This window comes from Mesoplodon densirostris, chromosome 7, assembly GCF_025265405.1.
Source record: "Mesoplodon densirostris isolate mMesDen1 chromosome 7, mMesDen1 primary haplotype, whole genome shotgun sequence".
Lineage (NCBI taxonomy): Eukaryota > Metazoa > Chordata > Mammalia > Artiodactyla > Ziphiidae > Mesoplodon > Mesoplodon densirostris.
Window position 1 is genome coordinate 25,744,016 of NC_082667.1, and position 20,879 is coordinate 25,764,894.

The following is a 20,879-nucleotide window of genomic DNA, read 5'->3' on the forward strand; positions in this document are numbered from 1 at the left end:
AGAGAAGCCACCGCAGTGAGAAGCCCGCGCACCACAACGAAGAGTAGCCCCAGCTCGCCGCAACTAGAGAAAGCCCACGCACAACAGCGAAGACCCAACGCAGCCAAAAATAAATTAATTAAATAAATTTAAAAAAAAACTTAATGAAAATGAAAGGACACAGGTCCATCACCCTGCGCCTGTGGCGTTCCTCCATAAATGTAACCCATCTCCCCCCGACCCCCAGCTCCCTGAACTGTTAACGTGGAGAAGGGGGAGCTAATCCTGGACCACTGTCATGAACACATGCTGCTGCTGCGTGCCTGAGTGTGAGCAACAGAAAAGGGCCCTCGCCCTCGGAGGAGGCAAGCCTTGTTCTAACTTGGCATCTGTCACTCTCCGCCCGCTGTCTCTCCCCTCCGCGCCGTGCAGACTGGGCTGGGGACGTTCCAAACGCATGCTCACCTGGTCTACGGTCTTGCAGCACTCCACCAACACACCCACAGGCTGGGTGTCCTGCAAGCTCTCCTTCAGCTCCTTCAGCTCCAGACCAGAAGGCCCAAGACTCTCCTCCTACCAGAGAGGGGAGGAGGAGAAGCTTTGCCGCCACCCCGGGAGGGCCAGCACAGAAAACGCAGCCTGCCCCACGTTCCCGGCCCCTGGCAGCTCACCGGGGTCTGGGGAGGGAGGGCCTCAACACTGGCGGCATGGGAGGAGATGGGCAGGATGTTGAGCTGGTCATCGATGGCGAGACACCTCTTACACGAGGCCAGAGAAAGAATAAACCTGAGGAACAAACCGCAGTCGTGAGGTGCTGAGGGCAGTGTCTGCACAACAAGGGAAGGGCTTTTCTCCAGGAAAATCATCTAGCCCCACGTCTCTCAGAAAGCTGGAGAAAGCCAACACCATCATCTGGAGGGCAGTGCCGGATGATTCCCAGCCTCCTTTACGAGGCCCGAACATGCTTTATAGAGCAAAGAAGCAAACGGGGAACTCCCTTAAGCGACTGATTACAAGGGCCCCTACTGTGCAGAAGCCCGCTGCTCCAGGGTGCCCCGGCCCTTCCCCCATCCTGCCAGGTTCACCCTTTAGCACTACGTGTCTCCTTGAATGGGGAACGCCAAAGCCACCCAACATGTGCTCACCAGCCACACAGGGAAACAAACGCATACTCAAATGGACTGACCTTCTGCCACAAGGAGGAGAAAATAAAGGAAAGGGTGGAGGGGAAAGCTCCCTCTAGCACTATAATACAAACATTTTTGCGTGTAGCAAAACATGTGTTTGGCTATAAAATCCAAGCTTCTCCCACAACTGCAAGCATAGGGCCTCCCGCACTACTTTCACAGGCTTCCCTTCCAGCCAGTAGCGCTGGGCGACCTCCAGGCCCACTCCTACTGAGCAGCTTCAGAGGCAATTGAAATTAGGTTGCACAGTTCACCCAGGCCAGGATTCCTAAACCTCAGCACTACTGAGATTCTGGACCAGATAATTCTTTGCTGGAAGGGCTCTTCGGTGCCTTTTAAGCTGTTCAGTGGCACCCTTGGCCTCTACTGACACCAGCCTCCCGCCCTCACCGCAGGTCACGACCATCAGAGCGTCTCCAGACACCGCCAAGTCTCCCCAGGGGCAAAACTGCTCCGGCTGAGAACCACTGACCTAGGATATGGCTTCTTTCTTCTTAAGGCGTTTCACGTGTTGCTAACTGGCGTTCCTTAAAAAGGGGTCTGTGGTCAAATAAATTGGGGTCCCTGGTGCTGTGAGACTTTTCAGAGGCTAAAACAGGCTCACGTGAATCCTCAGAAAGGAAAAACCGTATCAGCATTTCCCAGATATATTGGACCAGAGAACCCTTTTGTCATAAGGTCCCTCTTAAACATCAGTGTTCTGTGAAACACATTTGGGAAAAGAGTGGTCCAGACAAATCACCCCTTTGACAGATGCGTAGGCTAAAAGCCAGAGCGGGAGAGAGACTCGGTAAGGGCCAGAAGCAAGATAGAATCCAGGCCCCAGCCTTCCACTCACTTCTATTGCTTCCAGTTAGCTGCACAACTACCGCTGCTATCGGGAATATCACCATTTGGGGCTCCTGCACTACCTTCCCTGAGATAGAGCACAGCTTTCAGTTGGGTCCAAGATGAAAATGTTCCCCCTGCTGTGGCTCCCCACAGCTGAGGAAGTGAGAAATGTGCTCCAGACCTACCTCTCATTAAATCTTCCCACCACATCCTGATGGGCCTCTGTCCTGTATCTTGAATGCACGTCCTAAAAGAGACAACATCCATTAACAGAGGCACCCAAATAGCGCTGAGGTTCAGCATCCAAGCATGAAGAAGTTCCAGCAAACAGCCCTGGGGTAAAAGAGGCACCAGAGATGCTGCTAGAAACAAAATCTACTCCTACCTAACCTGCCATGTGAAACTGGCCGGATGCGATCTGCTGCAGCAGGACTCAGACACTAAATGCAATGTTTCTTATCACAACAAATGTCCCCTCACCTCACCTTTGACTGTGAGCACATTTTATCCAGCAGCACAAAACATATTCACTTGTTCAATAAAATGCACATGCCAACGCTAGACAAGCTGGGCACACACCGGTGTTTAGTAAAGCATGAAACCTATTCTCCTGAAGCTTACAGTCAAATGGTTGGATGGAGACAAACAAGTAAATAGATACAAATTTGGGGAAATACTATGAATGAGAAACAGGGTGCAGTGGCAGCCAATGGCGGGGTGGGGAGGGGGACCACTTATATAGGGTAGAGAGGGAAGGCCCTCTGAGCTGGTAAGCAGGCAGCCAAGTAAGAGAGGGAGGAAGAACAAACAAAGTGACGTGGGCACAGACATTCGCTCGTTCACAGGTATTTCAGGAGGGCTTACTAAAGGCCAGGCACCCTTCCAGGATCAGGGAATATACCAGGGAGGAAAACGAAGTCCCTGCTCCCATAAAGTTTGGAGACTGGCACGGGAAGCCAGACAATAAACAAATAAATGTCTAACTTTAGGTGGCTGTACCATGCTTTGAAGCAAAATAAAACAGGTTGAGGAGTGACAGGCCAATCACATATGCTACACAGGGTGTGAGAGAGGCCACACCGAGGAAGTGGTATCTTGGCTGGGACTGGAACGCAGTGAGGAAGTGAGTCAGCAGACATTTCGTGGAAACGGCGCGAAGGCCCTCAGGTGAGAGTCTGCTGAGGGGAGAGGGCGCACCTGAAGACCTCCGAGGAGGCCGGAGGGGCTGGGGTGAGGCGGAGGGGCTGGGGGCGATGAGGCGACAGGAAGCAGGCACTGAGATCTGACGGAAGTCCACTTCACCGGGCGAACGCAGCTCATGAAACCCTGAGGCCAAGCCTAACAGTTCCCGAGCAGCTGGCAATGGACAATGACTCCAAACCTGCGGCTCAACACACCCATGTGGCAGAACGAGCTCTGCATCCAGGGAAACACTTCCAGCCGCTCCCTCAGCTGGGGCAGAAAAAAATACCCCACCTCACCCTGGAGTCAAAGTTTCTGCCAGTCCGGGAGCGGGATGGCAAGGCTCCTCCACTACCCATTAGGGTGAGGGCAGGTGAGGACGCTTGTGCGTGGTCCCCTTTTTGTAGTACACAAATGTAGGCACTGGCATGGCCCTCTGTGGAATACTCTTTTAGAAACTGAACTACACAACAGCTGCATCATGTCTGAATCTCACTGGTGTAGAATCTGCAAATGCCTGAAAGCAAAGGCAAAATGCACAGATTCCTAAGCACACCCAGGGCCACTGAGGCTTCTCTGCAGAAAATTCCTCATTAGCTCCAGTCAAAGAGCTCCCAGCCTAGAAATTATACTGACTGCTCACTGGAGTTGATCAGTAGGCATTCTTAAAAGAAAGCAGCAAAAACACAGATTGATTTGAACCGCCACAATCAAGTTAAAGAAAAAAACGGACACTTACCATGGTCATCGTGTACAACTGCTTCAGTGAGTTCATGGTCCGTAGGAGGATAACCACCAACCCACCACCTTCCACTGTTTCTACAGTCCTGGCCAGCAAGTTTGGAGTCAAAGCTTCAAAATCCTGGAAAAAGGAAACCTTAGAACTGGCTGCAAAGAACACCCGCTGGGAAGCTTAACCAGGGGCCAGGCGATAAGGTACAAGGAGGGCTTCAGAGTACAAACTCAAGACCATACCCCATACCTGACTCACCAGGACACACACACACACTCTCTCTCTCTCTCTCTCTCTCATTGATTCACACTTGAATTTCAGAAATACCTCACACTCATTTTCTGCTCTGTTCATAGATGGAAACTGACAAAACTCAACTGCACCACATGGGGGAGCCTCTGCCTAAGGGAGCCACCATCACTTCACCTGGTAACAGGTGAGCAGAAGCAGCTCCCTACCGGTCAGTGATGGGGTGAGAACAGGCAAAACGCTCTTTTCAACCTCCAAGGTGGGATGTAAGCCAGCAGTGTATGGACAGCCCACTGGAATGCGGAAAGGAAAAACCAGAACTCCTATTCAAAATTTCCCACCTCATTTCTTAATTTGTATTTTAAAAGGTATGTTTTACGATGCACACAATCATAGTAGTGCATGCATATAATAAATACATATCAAACTGTGGGAACCTGTGCTTAAATGTGAGGATTTGTGCTTAAATGTTTTCTCTGGTGGGTGGGGCGGGGGGGGGGGGTGGGGGGCGGAGTCACAGGTGCCAAAGAATCAAAGAACAAAACAAAGACCACCAGAGCTCAAAACAAAGAAAAATGTGAAACTTAATCTATTAACTTGCCAGGCAAGAGAAAATATATACCAGTGAAGAAACTCACCAGCTACTTCTCTGAGGGGGGGAAAGCTAGGAGACTTTAAGGACGAGAAGGGCGGTGATAGGGGTGGTTATTCGGTCAAGCACTCTGGATAGGACGTCCGAGTACTCGGGTCCGTACCTAGTTAGCTAAAACAAGTCCCACTGCTCTCTGGTCACGAAAGTCTTCAGTTAGTTCTAATAGGGATCTAGGGTCCTAGGGTCACTCAAAGTTCCGTGCTTTACCAAGCTGGTTAGACCCAGTTGTGATGGAGCGTCACTGCCAGTTTGGGTATCTCTAGACAAGTGCTGCTTTTGGTAGGAAATGCTCTTTTTATGTTGGTGAGTTACCCAGTTCCTGTGGAAAGTGGCCAAGTCCTCCACGGATGAAGCTTTGGGGGAGGGAGTACACGTGACTCCTCTCCTCTCTGTACACCTGGCCTTGTGGGTGACCAGGCAGCCCAGGCACTCCCCCTAGCACTCTAACTCGTCACGGGCTGGGGCAAGTCACCCACCTGGAGAACACACATGCCAAACGTATTGCCCAGGATCTTGTGGGTCTCATTGTAGTAGCAGTAGCGAATGTTTGTGGCAGCTACGAAGAGCTCAAAGGGGTCATCTTGCTTTATGTTCAGCGTCCCGCTCTTTATTTTTTTCTGCAGCTGTCGCATTCTTTTCTTCCGATGACTGCAATCACCCCCCATCCCATGAAAGCCAGTTAACCAGAGAGGCTAGAGTTGGGAGCAGGGGATAGGCTCAACGATCACCCACTTAGACCTTCAGAGCTAGAAGGGAACGTGGAAATCGCAGTGCTCATCCCCTCACTTTAAAGCTGAAGGAAACGAAAGAGGCATTAGAGCAGATGGGCTTCGGAGGGAGACAGTGGAAGTCTGTGTGAGGACCCTGCCATTTTGACACTTCACTTTACAAAAAGGGGAATGGGAGTCCCTACACCTCACATTCAGCCAGAGCTTGAAAGCAAACCTTAGTGGCCTCATTACCTCAGTCTCAAGCCAATGCTTCAACCACACAGCACCGCTTCCCAGAGAACCTGGGAGAGGCACTGTGATGGCGGGTTACTTTATTCATTTTTCCTAAATGAATTCATCCACTTCCTTCCCAGATGGTGGGATCAAGTCCTCAAGGGCAGCTCTAATCTAAGACAATACTGATAGAGGATATAAGGGTTGGAACGGAATCTGGACGTCTCCCAGAAATCCCTGAACTTTTCTTTTGTCTTAAAAAACTCTGAATACCTAACTGTCAATTAATTGTTTCTTTTAGAGAAAAGAGAGAACGAGAAAACTCCAGAATCAAGGGTTACAGCAAACCAAAATTGTATCATAGTTCTCTAACTGAATAGTAGAGCCAAGGCCTTGCCCCTGGGGCTGCACTTCCTCAGCCCATGACTTAGCATCAGCCTTCATCTAATGCTCAAAACAGGGGTAGGAGAGCTATAAGAGGCACAGAAGAGATTTTTAAAAGTGAATGCAGGTGGGTTGAGTTTGAAAGGCAAACCTGCCCAAAACATTGCAAACTGCCCAATTTCGCAGGGGGTTTCCCCACAGCAGAGTCCGCCCCAGAGACACATATACTGGGGGATAAAGGAGCGAGAAGAGGCCCAAGGACAGAACCACAGGTGAGCTGGGTTTAGGGAAGGAGACGAGCTCGGGGAGAGAGAGCTCAGGAAGGTAGTCTGAGTGTCACAGAAGCAAAGAAAGGAGAGCATTTCCCAGGTGACTTTATAACGTTTCTCTGCCAAGGAACAGCACCCCCACACCCCAAACTCCTCCACACACACAGTCGTAGGCAGAACTGCCAGGTTCCTAGTAGGTGACCCACCCCACCTCCTCTGGCCCAGGGGTGGATGTCTTTCCAGAAGAATTTGGGAGAAAGACTGATTTCTGTGTCGTTGGACCCAAAGCACGTAAAACTCAAGTGGTGTTTCTGCGATGGGCACCACAGAAGGCAGAAAGCTGCCCTGAAGTGGGAAAAGAACAGAGCAGACACGCAGAGATGAGAGACTGAGCAGGGACCAGAGCGTCAGCGCTGCGGCTGTACACCACGCCCACGGAAGAGCTGAAATCTCATCCCCGTAGGCTTCAGGAGCTAGCCCGTATATTGCCGACCCTTGAGAAACCTGGGGGTTAACCTGCGTCTAACTTAAGAGTCGGCCCCCCGGTAACCACAGCTCCTCCACATCAGAGGATTCAACCAACCACGGACCACGTGGTACTGTAGTATTTACTACTGAAAAACATCCATGTATAAGTGGAGCCCTGCAGTTCTAATCCACATTGTTCAAGGGCCAACTGTACTTCAATAAATTCCCCTTGTGCCTAAGTGTGTTTGTGTTGGAGGTCTGCTCTTTACTATATAAGAAGTCTTAAGTCCACAACTTCAAAAGATAAGAACAGCCAATTGTCAAAAACAGCAGTGAACTACTAGAAGAAGAGCTCTGAAAAAAAGGAGAAAGAGGGGGAAAAGTTGTTGCATTAGGCATCAGGTCGTTGGTAACTTCCAAGAGCAACTGAAGGAAGCTGCATTATTAGAGGGGCTGGATCAGCTGAGAAAACTCAGAAGAAAACTCGTGTGCAGAAAGCAAGGAATTGGGCTGGGGACTTAAAAGAGCATGAAAAGGATCTGAAACTTATTGTCAGGAATGAAGAAAGGCCATCAGCTCTATTATTTTTCTCTACTAGAAGTGTCCTCAGAGATAGCACCTTCACTAAGAATCCCTGAAAAACCATGTCAAAGAATCATTTCCTAGCATTTAACTAACGAGCAGGGATGGGAAGTGGGATGGGACACTCAAAAGGGCACGGCTTACCTGCTAAACCCCAGCTCTTTCTTATAACACCACAGCACAGAAGGCCGAGCCTTCACAGTTGCTCTGGACAACATGTGATGGAGTATGACCACCTGCCAAAGAAAAAAGCCATAGCAACTCAGGACCAAAAGAGACCTCCAGGACAGCCAGGACCGAGACCACAAGGCAAGCAGTGCCCAGGCGGGGACTAGAAGCCAGCGCACATACACTTACCCTTGCACTCAGTCCACCACCCCACATATCAAAAGCTGTTAACCTGTCTGTTAATAATTCTAAATATTGAGTATTTATCACTTCCAGTAAGTAAAGGAATGTTCCCACTAGGCATTTCACTTAAAGAAAACCAGTTATTATGTGTGAAACCCCAGAGTGTCTGTAACATGCTGACTCTTTGGGACAGGATACAAAGTAAGTCAGGAAGCATTTACCAGGTCTTACCTGATCCTTTCCTCGATCTCCGACCACAACAAAGAGAGACCTCTGCCGCTCAGCTACCCCATTCTCAATGAGAATCCGGATTCGGTTATCCACTTTCTTCCGATGCATGGTGAAAAACTATCACTAAAACAGAAGGAAAAGACACAACTGGACATGAACATCCAGGTTCTGGGTGAGGAACATTAGCTGGCTGCCTCCTGTGGGGCTGGGAGGCTGAGCTAGGCACATTTATAAGTATCATCTTATTGAACCCTCAAACAGCTCCCTAGGGAAGACATCGGCCTCATTTTTTAAATTACGAAACTTAGGCTTGAAAGGTGAAGAAAATGTTCCCTTGGCATGGGAAGTCAACAGGAAAGCTGTAATTCACCCCCCTATGGAGGAGTTTTTCAAAAATCGGAAACAACGTTCAAAAACAGAATGATTAAAATGTATGATATATCTATGGAAAAATAAAGTGGTTTTCAAAAAAATTTGTTCAAAATCATTTTCAAATATTATCTAAGGATATGGACACAGATGCTTATTAGAGGATAACATGGCAGGATATGCATGTACATAATATATATATATTAAAAAAAAGATTGGAAGAAAACACCAAAATGTAAAGTAGTTATTTATGAATGGTGAGATAACAGATGATTCTTATTTTGTTCTTTTGTTTTTTTGGAGTTTTGTGTTTTGTTTTTTTTAATTCACATACATTACTAACAAAGTCAGGAAAAGAAATCAATTGACTATTACTATGATGGAACGTGGCCATCTGTTTCCTCAAAGGAGGGAAAACTATACTGAAGCCTGTACAGAGAGATTTCAAAAGTTATTGTGATTACATATGATAGAGCATTGCATCATTATAATAAATACACCAAAGAAACATCAAAAATATCAATTATGCTTCTACAATGTAAAAGTAAAAATGGCATGTTACTTAGAAACTCCAGTGCTTGCTGCATTCTAATTCTACACCTAAAGCTCATTAACTGAACCTTAACCCTGCCTTAACTGGCTTTCTAACCTCTCAATCCAAACATGGATTTTAGCAGTTCAATCTTACTGTAAAACACTACTTGATAATCAATGGCTCCTATTTTATAAAGAAAGGACCAAGTATAAATACTCAAGTACCCCAAGGAAGAAAAGTGAGGGAGACAGGATTCACATTCAGGCCTCCCCTGATTCCAAAGCCTGAACCCTTTCCAGTTCACCAACCTGACCAGCTTGTCAGCTGAGTTGCAGGCCACACAAAGACCCCACAACCAATCAACAACTAATTAACTAATTATTGCTTTTTGTTCTAGTTACTGTGGGAGCCCCAGAAGTAGTACCAGATAAAGCCTTGACTTCGAGTAGCTTTCATGTTCCCTAAAGAAAATATTTAAGAGAAAGAAATGAGGGATAATCTGTCTAAAGACAGACAAATTAAATGTAAAACTAATTGCTACAGTGGTCTGATGAAAGTCTGAGATTACTGTGGGCTGGAGTTGCCATGGAAGGCTTAATGGATGAGGAGGGCCTTGAAAGAAGAGAAAGAGGATTATTTTCATTCATCTATTAGTCTAACAAATATACATAGCACCTATCTGCCAGGCACCATTCCAGGTGCACTGGCAAACAAAACAAAGTCCTGAATGTGCCTGCTGAATATGGAGTATAAACGAATGAGCAGAGTGAAGTACCTAAGAGCGTGGGAGGATCTAGATGAAATCAGACTGCCTCAGTTCAGTGCCAGGTGCTGCAATCAGGAACTGTGGGCAAGCTCCGCAGAAAGCAAACGTGTTGTCACCCACCCACTCACCCCACCCCACCCCCAGAGCCCCTAGAGGATGGAGATCAAGCCACGCAACCCGCCAGAGCTCTCGAGAAGCACTCCCGAGAGTGGCCGCCTACTGGGGAAGAGGGTCCTGTCATCTAGGAGCGCCCGGGTGGGGCGGCAGTCGGCATGGGCCGGGCATCAGCACGGATGCAGAGCCTTCGTCCTGGAGCCAGTCTCCTCCGGGCCCAAGAAGGACACGGACACCGACCTCGGCACCCATCCCCAGCCATCCCGTGATGAGTACCTGCGCCCCGAGCCGGGCGGACTCCAGCCAGGAGCGAAGCGGAAGCACGTGGGGGACACCGAACTTCCGCGGGAGAAGAGGGCGCAACGGGCTGCCCCTAGCGGATGCCTGGTCGCCGACTCTCACAGTTTGCCTCCCTCGGCAACGCGCGCCCAGCTCAGTCGCCGGTAGGCGGTGCGTGCGCTGGCGAACTAACGGAGCGGCGACGGCGAGCGAGAGGGGACCTTTTTCACCCCTGTCCCTGCGTGATGACGTCATGGGCCCGGGGGGCGGGGCTGCAGCAACTGCGGCTGCGCGCTTTAGTCTCTGCCCGCCGTAGCTGTGGTACCTGTTGTAAGTTGCCTCTTCGTATCAAAATTAAGAGACCGTGACTACGGAGGGCAGAATAAGCAGATACCCGCTCCCGCAGGGCCTGTCAGCGCGCTGGGGCTAGCTCGGGTGCCCAGACAGGCCCGGGGCAGCACACGGTAAGTGGTCTGGGGTTTTCAGTGTTAGCCTGGTTATGCGAGATGACTGGCTCCGGGGATCTGTGCGTAATTTTGACAGTCCTCTTACTTTAAATAACTATTTTAATGTGATAAGATGGGGAAACTCGATCAGCAGACTTGTCTCATTCAGCTCACTTGACCCTCCCCATCCTCAGTAATGACCTTGTAGACCTCTCTGGCATTCCGTAGATTTTCTACCCACTACTGCTGCTCCTGTACTTTGGCAGGCTCCCTTTAGGCCTGTATCTGGCTGTCAAATGCTGGCGTTCTTCTGAAAACCAGCTCTGAGGCTCTGCTTTCGTTACTTCCCCTGCCCCCCATTCTCGGACGAACTCGGTCAAGCGGTTGACTTGAAGGGCCACCTACGTAGTCATGGTTTTGGGGGCCAGATCGTTGAATTTAACAAATCCAACTGCTTGCTCAACATTTCTTGATGCCTCAATCAGAAAGTTGAAGCTGAATTCATTTGCCTTTCTTCCCTAAGCTCCTTCCTCAAAGCAGAATTTAATTCTCTACCTCCAAATCTAATGTAATCAGCAGCACCACCCATAGTATTTTTTTGTAATTCCCTCAACAAAATGTCAATATGCTAGACACAAGAGATAGTGACCAAAACAGTCCTATCTCCTGTGAAACTTACAGTCTAGGTAAGAAAAAAGTATCCAGTGAGTAAAAAATAAGGCACTGCTTTAGAGGTGGACTTGGAAGGACTCTGAAGTGGTGACTTGGAGTAAGACCTGAATTTAGAAAGAATGAGCCTTAAGAACAGTGGAGTGAAAAGCTTTCCCATGCATTAAGTGTAACACATGAAGACTCCAAGATGGAAAAAGTCTCAGCAAAGCAGCCAGTGTGACCAGAGTACAGTGAGCAAAAGGAAAAATGGTAGGAAACTAACCAGATAATTGAAGGGCACATGGGACACAGATTTGAATTCTACGTGTGACGGGAAACCACTGGGGTCTGAGTAACAGGGAAGTGACAAAATCTGACTTGCCCTCTTAAAAGGCTCAATCTGGCTGCTATGCAAAAAACTATACTACAGGAGAGCAAGAGTAGAAACACAGAGAACCGTTATAAGCTACTGTAGCTGACTGTTCTGATGTGGTGGTCACAAGTGCTAGTAGACTCAGGATATATTTTCAAGGTAGAACCACATGTAGATTTGCTTAAGGACTATATAGATACAAGGTATGAAAGGAAATTAAAGATATGAACAACTGGATGTCGGTTCATCAATAAATCAATTTCGAATACTCGTAACGTTCAAAGCAAGATATTAAAGTAGGAGTTTGTTTGGGGGAGTCTGGGACCTAGAAATACTTATGAGTGACTAAAATGCTGATTGTAGTCAAAGTCCTGGGATTGGATAAGATCACCTAGGGAAGAATGTTAGCTAGGGATGAAGTCTGCAACCAAGGCCTGGAAAACTCAGCAAAGGATACTGAGCAGTGGCCAGTTAGATAGGAAATATGTAGAATCCCATTTACTACCACCCTCCACTTTATGTTGTAATCGTTTCTTACATGGGCTACTCCAATAGCCATCTCTTGCACCATTATTATTTTGTTCTCAACACTGCACTGTTTGGGGGGTTTTGTTTTGTTGTTGTTGCTTTGTTTTTGCTGCTCCACGAGGCTTGCAAGATCTTAGTTCCCCAACCAGGGACTGAACCCGGGCCCACAGCAGTGAAAGCACAGAGTCCTAACCACTGGACCGCAGTGGAATTCCATGCACTGAGTGTTCTTAAATGGCAATTTTATTAGGTGACCCACCATCCTCTCCCCCCCAACCCCACCCCCTATACACACAGCTTAGAAATCTTGTTTCCAACTGTTAGAGACAAAACTTAACATGGAATAGAACTTACAAAGCTATTCTTAGTAGCCCTTACTGTTGCTTCAGCCTCTTTCTAGCTCTACTAAATCTGTACTCTTTTCACTTGAGCCAGAGAGCCTTTCTCAGTCCCTGGAGACTGGACTTGGGACATGCGGTTCTCTCCCCTTCTTTACTAGTTTACTCCTCATCCTTCAAGTCTTAATTACTCCTCTGAGAAAAGTCTTTCCTGATCATTTTAACTGGGTCATATCCTATCATGGCCTTAATATCTATCATCAACCATGTTGCTCCATCATGGCTTTTGCTATACTTCAGTGTCATCTTGTCAATATCTTTGATCAGACTGTTCAATGAAAGCAGGAACCACAGTGATTCTGTCACCACTGAATGCTTAGTGCTTGGAATGGTGGCCTGGCAAAGAGTACCCATATTTGCTGAATGAAGCGTTAGTTTACTGACTTAATACAGTGGCTCCCTAATAAACACACCGTACTTAAAGAAAACCAATATTACAAGTTAAGAACACAACACTAAAAATTGTCTTTACTAAATCAGGTCGTCTTTCACTACTTACAAACTTGAGGAGCCAGTCTTCTGCATGGGACTGGATTAGGCTTCAGAACAGCTGTTAAAGTAAGGTACTGAAATCCCAATTGAGAAGAATGTAGTAGTCTAACAAGTAACCAAGGCAAAGCTACCAGAGATTTAAATTTTTTCCTCTCCTCTCACAAGTAGAACTTCTTCACTTAGAGCTTTGCTTGACGGTATAAACTACTAAAGCAAACTTCACTCAAGGACAATAAGGTATCAGGTTTTAATATAATTTAATCTAATGTAATTTAAAACATTCACTAGTCTTTACCAGTAGTTTTTTAGAATTCAAAATGGGAAAGGGTATAGAGATGAGGCTTAACAAATTACTTTAATATTCCTGAGGGGTCTCCCTCCCTATTAACTCTTTAGAAGGGATAAGCTCAAGGGCAATACTGATTCTTTTGATATAACTTAGTCAATAAAACTTCAGAGTTCTTAATAAGAACTCAAGTGGGATGGGGATTCAGAAGCTTAAAGATGAACTGAAGGGTTTTAACTCTGTGCTTACCTGTATCCCATTTCCCCTAATAAGATATATTACTGAAAATATAATGAACAATACAAATTTCCTAAGACACTTAGGAGGCTGACTACTCAACTACCTTCTACATTTTATGAACTGCTTGTCGACAGAGCATCTCAGTTCATTAGCCTTCTGAGAATAAACACACATTCTCGTCTCTTAAGTGAAGTCTCCCACATAACAGAGTCATATACATAGGAGACAAAAGAACTGCAGAAGCTAACTGATTAAAAATATTTAACGGATTTCATTTTAATATCAAGATACGATGGTCAGAAAAACTTTCATATTCTATAGGGCTATTAGGATCTGAAAAAAAAATGCCTTAACCAAGGTAATCAATGACACTCTACCTTAAAGCTTCAAAATAGAAGTCTCATTGTCCACATGAGATGATACTGTGCATTTACTTGAAAGTACTTTATATATGGAGTCTTGCTATACCAAGAAGCTACAGTGCCACGTGTGACAATCATTTTCTTTCAACTCTGCTAGAATATGCATTTGACCAAACAAGGCCTTCTGCAGGTAGGACAAGTATTCACATATTATACGGAACACCTAGTGCCAAGACTCAGATCTTAATGGGACTTTTTAAAAAGTTCTCTGCCCCATAATGAGGCACTGCTTTAAAAAATATAGTCTGAATTGAGGCATAAAATTGAGGCATAAAAGCTTTAGATTTAGACTACAATGGTAGAATGCCAAAAAAAAAAAAGCATAGTATCTCAAAAGGAACAAACGATTCTTTTAAAAACATACATAGAAATAATCAAACTACTAACACCTTTACATATTCACAGCATCTGCACTAATGCATAGAAGTCTGAAACCTAAAAAGCATTTCTCCTCCATCCCATCTCTGAACTGATTCATAGAGATCACTGTATAAATAACTTGCTTACTTCGATTTTAAATCTCATGAAATTATTTTCTACACAGATAGCAAATTTAGTTTTATATATAGAAGGACTGTAAGCATATATCATCTATAGGGATTACCCAGTGAATCACAAATATTTTATCTATCCCCCTAAAATACAGCAAACATATGGTTGTGGTACATCCCAGGCAGATGTCATTTAAAGCACACAAGGGGAGGTGCTAGCAGAAGAAATACTTATTTGCAAAAGTAAACAGATAACCCTTCCAATATGATGTACCACAACCACACATGAGAAAAGAACTTTTTATTTTAAAATAAACATTGAAGATTCCCCCCCGCTTCCCCACCACCCTACAAAACTTCTGAATGTGGAATGTTCAATAGCCTAACCATTTTAGTAGGTTACAAAACCAGCAAAAACTCCAGTTGTCTAACGAGGAACATTTGAGAATGGTTTTGTGGGGTTTTTTCTTTTTCTTTTTTTAAAGTAGCTGAGCACCTACTGGAAAAATTCCTTAGCTAAAGGCTGAAGACTAAATTCAATTTCTGCACAGAAAATACCATTAACTTAGTAGCCTTTGCTTAATAGGTGGGATTAATTCTCCATGAAGTCCAAGTGGGATACAACAAGCAGCATTAAGTTCATAGGCACACAGAACTAGTGCTCTAACTGCTAGTACAAATTTCAACATAGTACATAAATTACTAAAACTGTCCTCTTCATCAAACTTGGGACTCTCCCTATACATCTATGGGAAGGAATCACCACTTTGAATATAAATACCTCCATGAGAAATGGATAATTCAATTAGGGTTAGACAAAAGATAAGTGCAAGTACTATAGAAATAGCTGCTGGAGATAACCATAAAATTTGGAACACTAACTGCATGGGGTGAACCACATAAGCTGCTAGCTGTTGAACACCAGTGTTTCAAGATACAACTTTTATAAACATGTTTTATTTGTTTGCTTATACCATCAGAACTGAAACTACTGACTGTCATTTCCCTAAAATAGGGAAATCAATCTAAAACACATACTGGTGCTTTTCAAAAGATAGCAATTTAAAAGGGTGGTAGCAGCAGGCATTTCATCTCTTTTTCTTTTAAAAACTTTCAGGCTGCAGGAAAAACATGTGACCAAGGTTGTTATGATTATCCATTAGAGATTTTCATCAGTACCTGTACCAATTTAGGTGACAATACAGCAAGATCCAAGGATTAGTGACAGACAATGTACATCATAAGGAATGATATATAGTACCAATCCTTACAAAAGTCATTGTCAAAGAAACTGTTAAGTGTTCAAAAAGGTATCTAAATATTTCACAGTAAGTACAGAAGCGGCCATCCAGATTATATCCCTTATTTGTTGCGTATTTTTCAAAAAGTGCCAATCAAAGCCTAATTTTGCATTTTGGCTTTGTCTTATACAGTATCAGCTGTTAAAAAGCAATTTACATGTGTTTTTAACCACAGTCGTCTGGCCAGAGAATGAACAGTGCTGTGTCAAACCCTAAGGCTGGTAGCCAGCCTTATATGTGATTAAGGACCCATGCATCATTTGGTATGCATCTAAATGTTCAGTGCTCCAATTTAACTGGAAATGCTGTGAAATGCAGTCGTTATGCCAAACCACACTCCACTCCTTCCGTCTTCCTTTCAAGGGAAATAGTTTTGTCAATTACCACTGAATAATAGGGCTGATTTGTAGGTTTTATCCAAAGTCAAGTCCATCTTGCTTTTTCCAAGCCACTTAAAATAACTATGGAGATACCACCCCATTAAAGTATATGATGTTTTACTCCTAAGCAAGGGTGAGGAATCTGAGTATCATGTGCAAGACTCAAGATGACGTTTAGGACAGAACATGCAGAGTAAAAATAGTTTCCTTCCATATCCAGGTAATATAAAGCTGACAATTGTAGTCCTGTCTTTATGGGATGAAAACAGTCCCTTTACAATAAGTTTCCTGAAAGGGAGAACAAATAGATAATAACTCTTCTGGTAACATATTATGGTACACTGGCCAGTGTGTTTTTGGCGATTAAACATAATCCTGTGAATCAGATTAATTCACTTGCTGAGTGTTCATTTGCGGCATCCCTCTGTTGGGTCTTGGGGGCCCTCCACGACCTAGAAGACAAAAATGGCATTTGGTTTTTCTTTCAAATATTATTTATTTTGCCTTCAAGCAGATTTTCATCTGAAGTCAAGAAGCATGTGGGCAGCTTGTCACCACATTATTAGGTTTAAGAGGTCAATTCTTCAGTGTTCAAGTTTCACCTGTCCTGGAAGTTGTCATGCGCAAATTTGCTCATGTTCTCTAGCTAAAAGAAGAGTAGAGCTAATGGAGTATTCCACCAGTACTCATTCATTCATTCATTCAACAAGTATTTATTGAGTGCCTACTATGTGCCAGGCACTGTCATCAGGCGTTGGAAATAGATACAGCAGTGAAGACAGACAAGGTACCTGCTCTCATGGAGCTTACATTCTAGTGTACACTCTAGCTTACATTTCAGGAAGTAAGTAACATCATACTATCAAAATTAATAAAAGCACCAGAATGAAAAACAGACCTTATTACCTAAACTGTTAAAAAGAAACTACATAACATTCAAAATTGTATAATGACTTGTAACAGATAAAGTAACTTTTTACATGCTGTTAAAACAGATTTTTAGCTACCAGTCAACTCAACTTTCATAGAATATGCTACAAGGTGAGAAAGAAGAACATAACCCACATTCACATGCAAATATCCTTTGATACTTCAAGTCAGTAATTCTCAAGTGATCCATAATTTAAAAAAAAAAATGCACCCTTTTTGCTGGCCAGTTGCTACTAGCATTGAAATCAAAGTACTTTGTAATTCCTCCTTCACATACAATTTATACATGTTATGGCCAATATCTAGAGGAAATCTATTCAAGTTTACTTCCCTCCAATCAGAGAACCATTTAGAACTTCAGACCATATGAAACGATACCTCTAATTGTTACATAGATTGACTTCCTGCCCAAATAGTAAGTCGTTTTCCTATGGTAATAGACAAAAGCCAAAAACTCTTAAAACCTATAATTTTTAAGTATAGTTCTGTAAGTTAGTTAGGAATTTGGAGGTTTTGTTTCAAAGTCAGAAATAATTTGACATTTATATCACTAATAATGGTCCAAAAGGCATTGAAATTTCAATTAGTTCTATTACTTCTAAATGGTTCTCTAAATGTAACTATGGCTTATCCGGCCATTAAAGGGTTTCTGGCCCTAAAATATAATATGCATGTTTGAAAAATGAAAGAGGAATAATAAATTTATATAAATGTTTAATCTCATTCCAAAAATGTCTTACAAAAATGTTTTGGTAAGTACTTCCTAAAAACATTTAGCAGGTTTTAGGACCTGAAAAATAATTTGCAGTTGGAAAAACACTTTTTCTGAGGAGGAGAAATGTTCTAGTTTTCAAGACAGTTTATATAGTAACAGGGAAAGTCATTCAAAAAATTAAATTTGGGTTCAAGATAAGTTTTAGAAACAGAGCATTTCATTTAATCCCTAGCAACAAGTCTGGAAATGATAAATGTATTCCTAACATGTAACCTACATGCAGACTATGAACAGCTCTTCCAAGGCCAGAACAGAAGCTCCACTTAGGAGCTAGGATCACCACCACAAAATATTACCTCGTGGGGCTCCCCGTGGTCCACTCTGCCCAGAGCCTCGCTTGAAATTCTGCTGATATCCATCCTAAAAGACAAGCTAGTTAGTACTGAAGAAAAGGCAATTTTTTAATGCTTACCCATCTATCTCTATTCTTACAGTCTAACACTTGTAGAATACAGAATTCTTTCTTATTCTTTTAGACATTTAAATATAACATTACTACAAGTTATTATTTAATCGTACTTGTATTTCTCAGCTCTTAAAAATCACTGTTTTTACCAGCCTCTATTAAATGAATACCTATATTGAGTGCTAAGAAAAGCAAAAGTCATCATTCTCCATAAGGAAGTACCTTGTACAAGGTACAAAATTAGCCCCAAATTACTTAGTTGCTCAAGTGCATCAAGCAACTACATTAGTCCCTTTCACTGGGGTATTTAAGTCAGGTTTATATTTTATAACAATTTTACCTACCCGCTGATAGCCAGAGTAGTCCCGGGGAGCACTGAACTGAGACTGTGTATATCCACTGTTTGGAGTGTTAGAGAATGAAGGGCGGTAACCATCATATCCTCCTAAAATTTAGGACAAGAAAAAAAACAACTTTCTTATCTTCAAAGGGAATTTTTACTTTCCCATTACTGACCAAGGGAAAAACTGAAAAATTGTAAACTATGCTAGTTATTCAAACTAATCACTTATCCTGATCCAATCTGTTTATACATTAACTGCCTTAGATGATAAAATTTTCACCCATCCATGCACATACACACAAAAAAATAACAAAAAATCTCCCTAAGGTTTGAAAATTTATAGAAAGCAATATCCCCTACAGGACAGTGGTAGACATGGGTTTTATACATACAAAAAAACTCAGTCCCAATTTTGCCAATTTAAATGACGGTATCAACACATACTAAAAATGTTTATGTTGTACGTAAGAAGCTAATGCAGAGAGATACATATTTTTCCTAAAAATCATATGACGTATTTCTATATATTGTGCAAGTCAGAAAAGAACATGAACTTGCTTTCTGGGTTTTTTTTGTTTTTGTTTTTACCTCTGAATCCATTAGCAGGTCCCCTGTATCCATTCATCAAGCCTCTAGCACCACGGGAGCCTCCACGAGACACACCACGACTGTTGTAATAGGGCTGACTGCTACGTGGAAATCCAGTGTTCTGCTGGGGAGGCTGCTGGTGGTTACCAGTCACTTGATGGGTCTGGTCCTGGGAACCATGGTAAGTGCCAACCACTATAAAAGAAAAAAATACATACATACATACATACATATGTATATACACACACACACAGATATACACACACACACAGCTCATTACAATTTGTCTGATTTCCTACATGCTTTCTGGTTTAAGAAATGTCTTACACAGTTTCCTCAAAGTTTAATTCTGTCTTTAAATTTTCATATTAACAATAGGGAAAACTACACATCAATGAAGTCCCTGTCTTTCTCCTGTATTAAGCTAAAGGGAATAAAATTCTCCAACAAATTCCAAACCTTTGAAAGCACACATTGAGTGAGAGCACACAATTCTATCCTTCCAAATGACTTGAAAGGCTATATTATTATTATTATTATTATTATTTATTTATTTATTTATTTGCGGTATGCGGGCCTCTCACTGTTGTGGCCTCTCCCGTTGCGGAGCACAGGCTCCGGACGCGCAAGCTCAGCGGCCATGGCTCACGGGCCCAGCCGCTCCGCGGCATGTGGGATCCTCCCGGACCGGGACACGAACCCATGTCCCCTGCATCGGCAGGCGGACTCTCAACCACTGCGCCACGAGGGAAGCCCGAAAGGCTATATTATTAAACATCTTCTGAGAGGCATCTGCTTATAGCACAAGAGACCCGCAACAGTCAAAAGATCTTACGTACTGAAACACTTTTGTACCATTTAATTATTTCATTATAAAGTTCCTACTGGTAGTTTTCTTATTCTTTTAAATTTTCCTTGATACTTATTAAAACATACAAAAACATACTCTCCCATAGCTAAGCAGCTATATGCTAGAATACTCAATTACAAAGATAAATTAGCAGAGAGAGGCCTTCAACTTACACCCCACCCTAATACTTGAGTACATTTCAAGTACTTTTAAAGCACAGCCAATTTAGAAGAGAGTTAAATGGTACTCACACTGGCACTCAACCCCCTGGAGTGAAGGGAAGGTTCTAGAAGGTCCACACTATCTTATACCCCCTCCTCCTTCCACAATGGGGAGAAGTCTAAAATCTAGAAACCTTCAAAAATGAAATACCAAGGTACATTTCAGGCATTACCCCAATGTTCATAATTTACAGGGGAGAAAAAACAGTGCTAACAGTATCTTTGGGAGGTGAGGAAGGTATAGACCAAAGGAAGGCCCACACCCCGGGAACAAAAACAGTCAGCAGCCTTTAGTCAGCCCAAATCTCCCGTGTTTGGGCAGAGAGAAAAGGTGATGTGAGTCTTGAAAATATTTAGCTGAGCTATTTTATAACCTCAAGAAACCCACATTTATTAGTTCTTCGAATGATATTTTGCAATGAAAAAGCTAGAGAATGCCTAGGAACAGAAGGGGTCATGGCTCCTTTTTGAACTATGTAATGGACCAGATATACTATTCACAGTGTGCTCTTTCTACATAAATTACCTTTTACTACATTCCCAAAATTTAAATTTATAAGCAAATATCACAAGTACCAGTAACATTTTCTATCTAAAAAGATTCATTCAGGGAATTCCCTGGTGGTCCAGTGGTTAGGACTCCATACTTTCAC

At 43.6% G+C, this 20,879-nt stretch overlaps 3 protein-coding genes across 4 annotated transcripts in view; 1 reads left to right on the forward strand and 2 right to left on the reverse strand.

The window, feature by feature from the left end:
• Positions 1 to 10,290, reverse strand: part of NAT10 (N-acetyltransferase 10) — a 39,771-nt gene extending 29,481 nt beyond the window's left edge. The window contains exons 1-8 of one of the 2 annotated variants that reach the window (XM_060104380.1): positions 10,103 to 10,290; positions 8,043 to 8,165; positions 7,605 to 7,696; positions 5,290 to 5,461; positions 3,919 to 4,041; positions 2,183 to 2,244; positions 651 to 765; positions 445 to 552 (exon numbers count right to left, since the gene is read on the reverse strand). In XM_060104380.1, coding sequence (XP_059960363.1) covers positions 445 to 552; positions 651 to 765; positions 2,183 to 2,244; positions 3,919 to 4,041; positions 5,290 to 5,461; positions 7,605 to 7,696; positions 8,043 to 8,150 — 780 coding nt within the window. In that variant the 5' untranslated portion in view covers positions 8,151 to 8,165; positions 10,103 to 10,290. Of the gene's footprint in view, positions 1 to 444; positions 553 to 650; positions 766 to 2,182; positions 2,245 to 3,918; positions 4,042 to 5,289; positions 5,462 to 7,604; positions 7,697 to 8,042; positions 8,166 to 9,721; positions 9,824 to 10,102 lie in introns of those variants that run through there. The other variant, XM_060104381.1, reaches the window with a different exon arrangement.
• The window catches only part of CD59 (CD59 molecule (CD59 blood group)), a 519,147-nt gene that overhangs the window by 166,732 nt on the left and 331,536 nt on the right, over positions 1 to 20,879 (forward strand). The window lies entirely within an intron of this gene.
• CAPRIN1 (cell cycle associated protein 1) overlaps positions 15,374 to 20,879 on the reverse strand; it is a 35,133-nt gene continuing 29,627 nt past the window's right edge. The window contains exons 16-19 of the mRNA XM_060102728.1: positions 19,156 to 19,350; positions 18,569 to 18,669; positions 18,115 to 18,178; positions 15,374 to 16,565 (exon numbers count right to left, since the gene is read on the reverse strand). Coding sequence (XP_059958711.1) covers positions 16,501 to 16,565; positions 18,115 to 18,178; positions 18,569 to 18,669; positions 19,156 to 19,350 — 425 coding nt within the window. The 3' untranslated portion in view covers positions 15,374 to 16,500. The remainder of the gene's footprint in view (positions 16,566 to 18,114; positions 18,179 to 18,568; positions 18,670 to 19,155; positions 19,351 to 20,879) is intronic.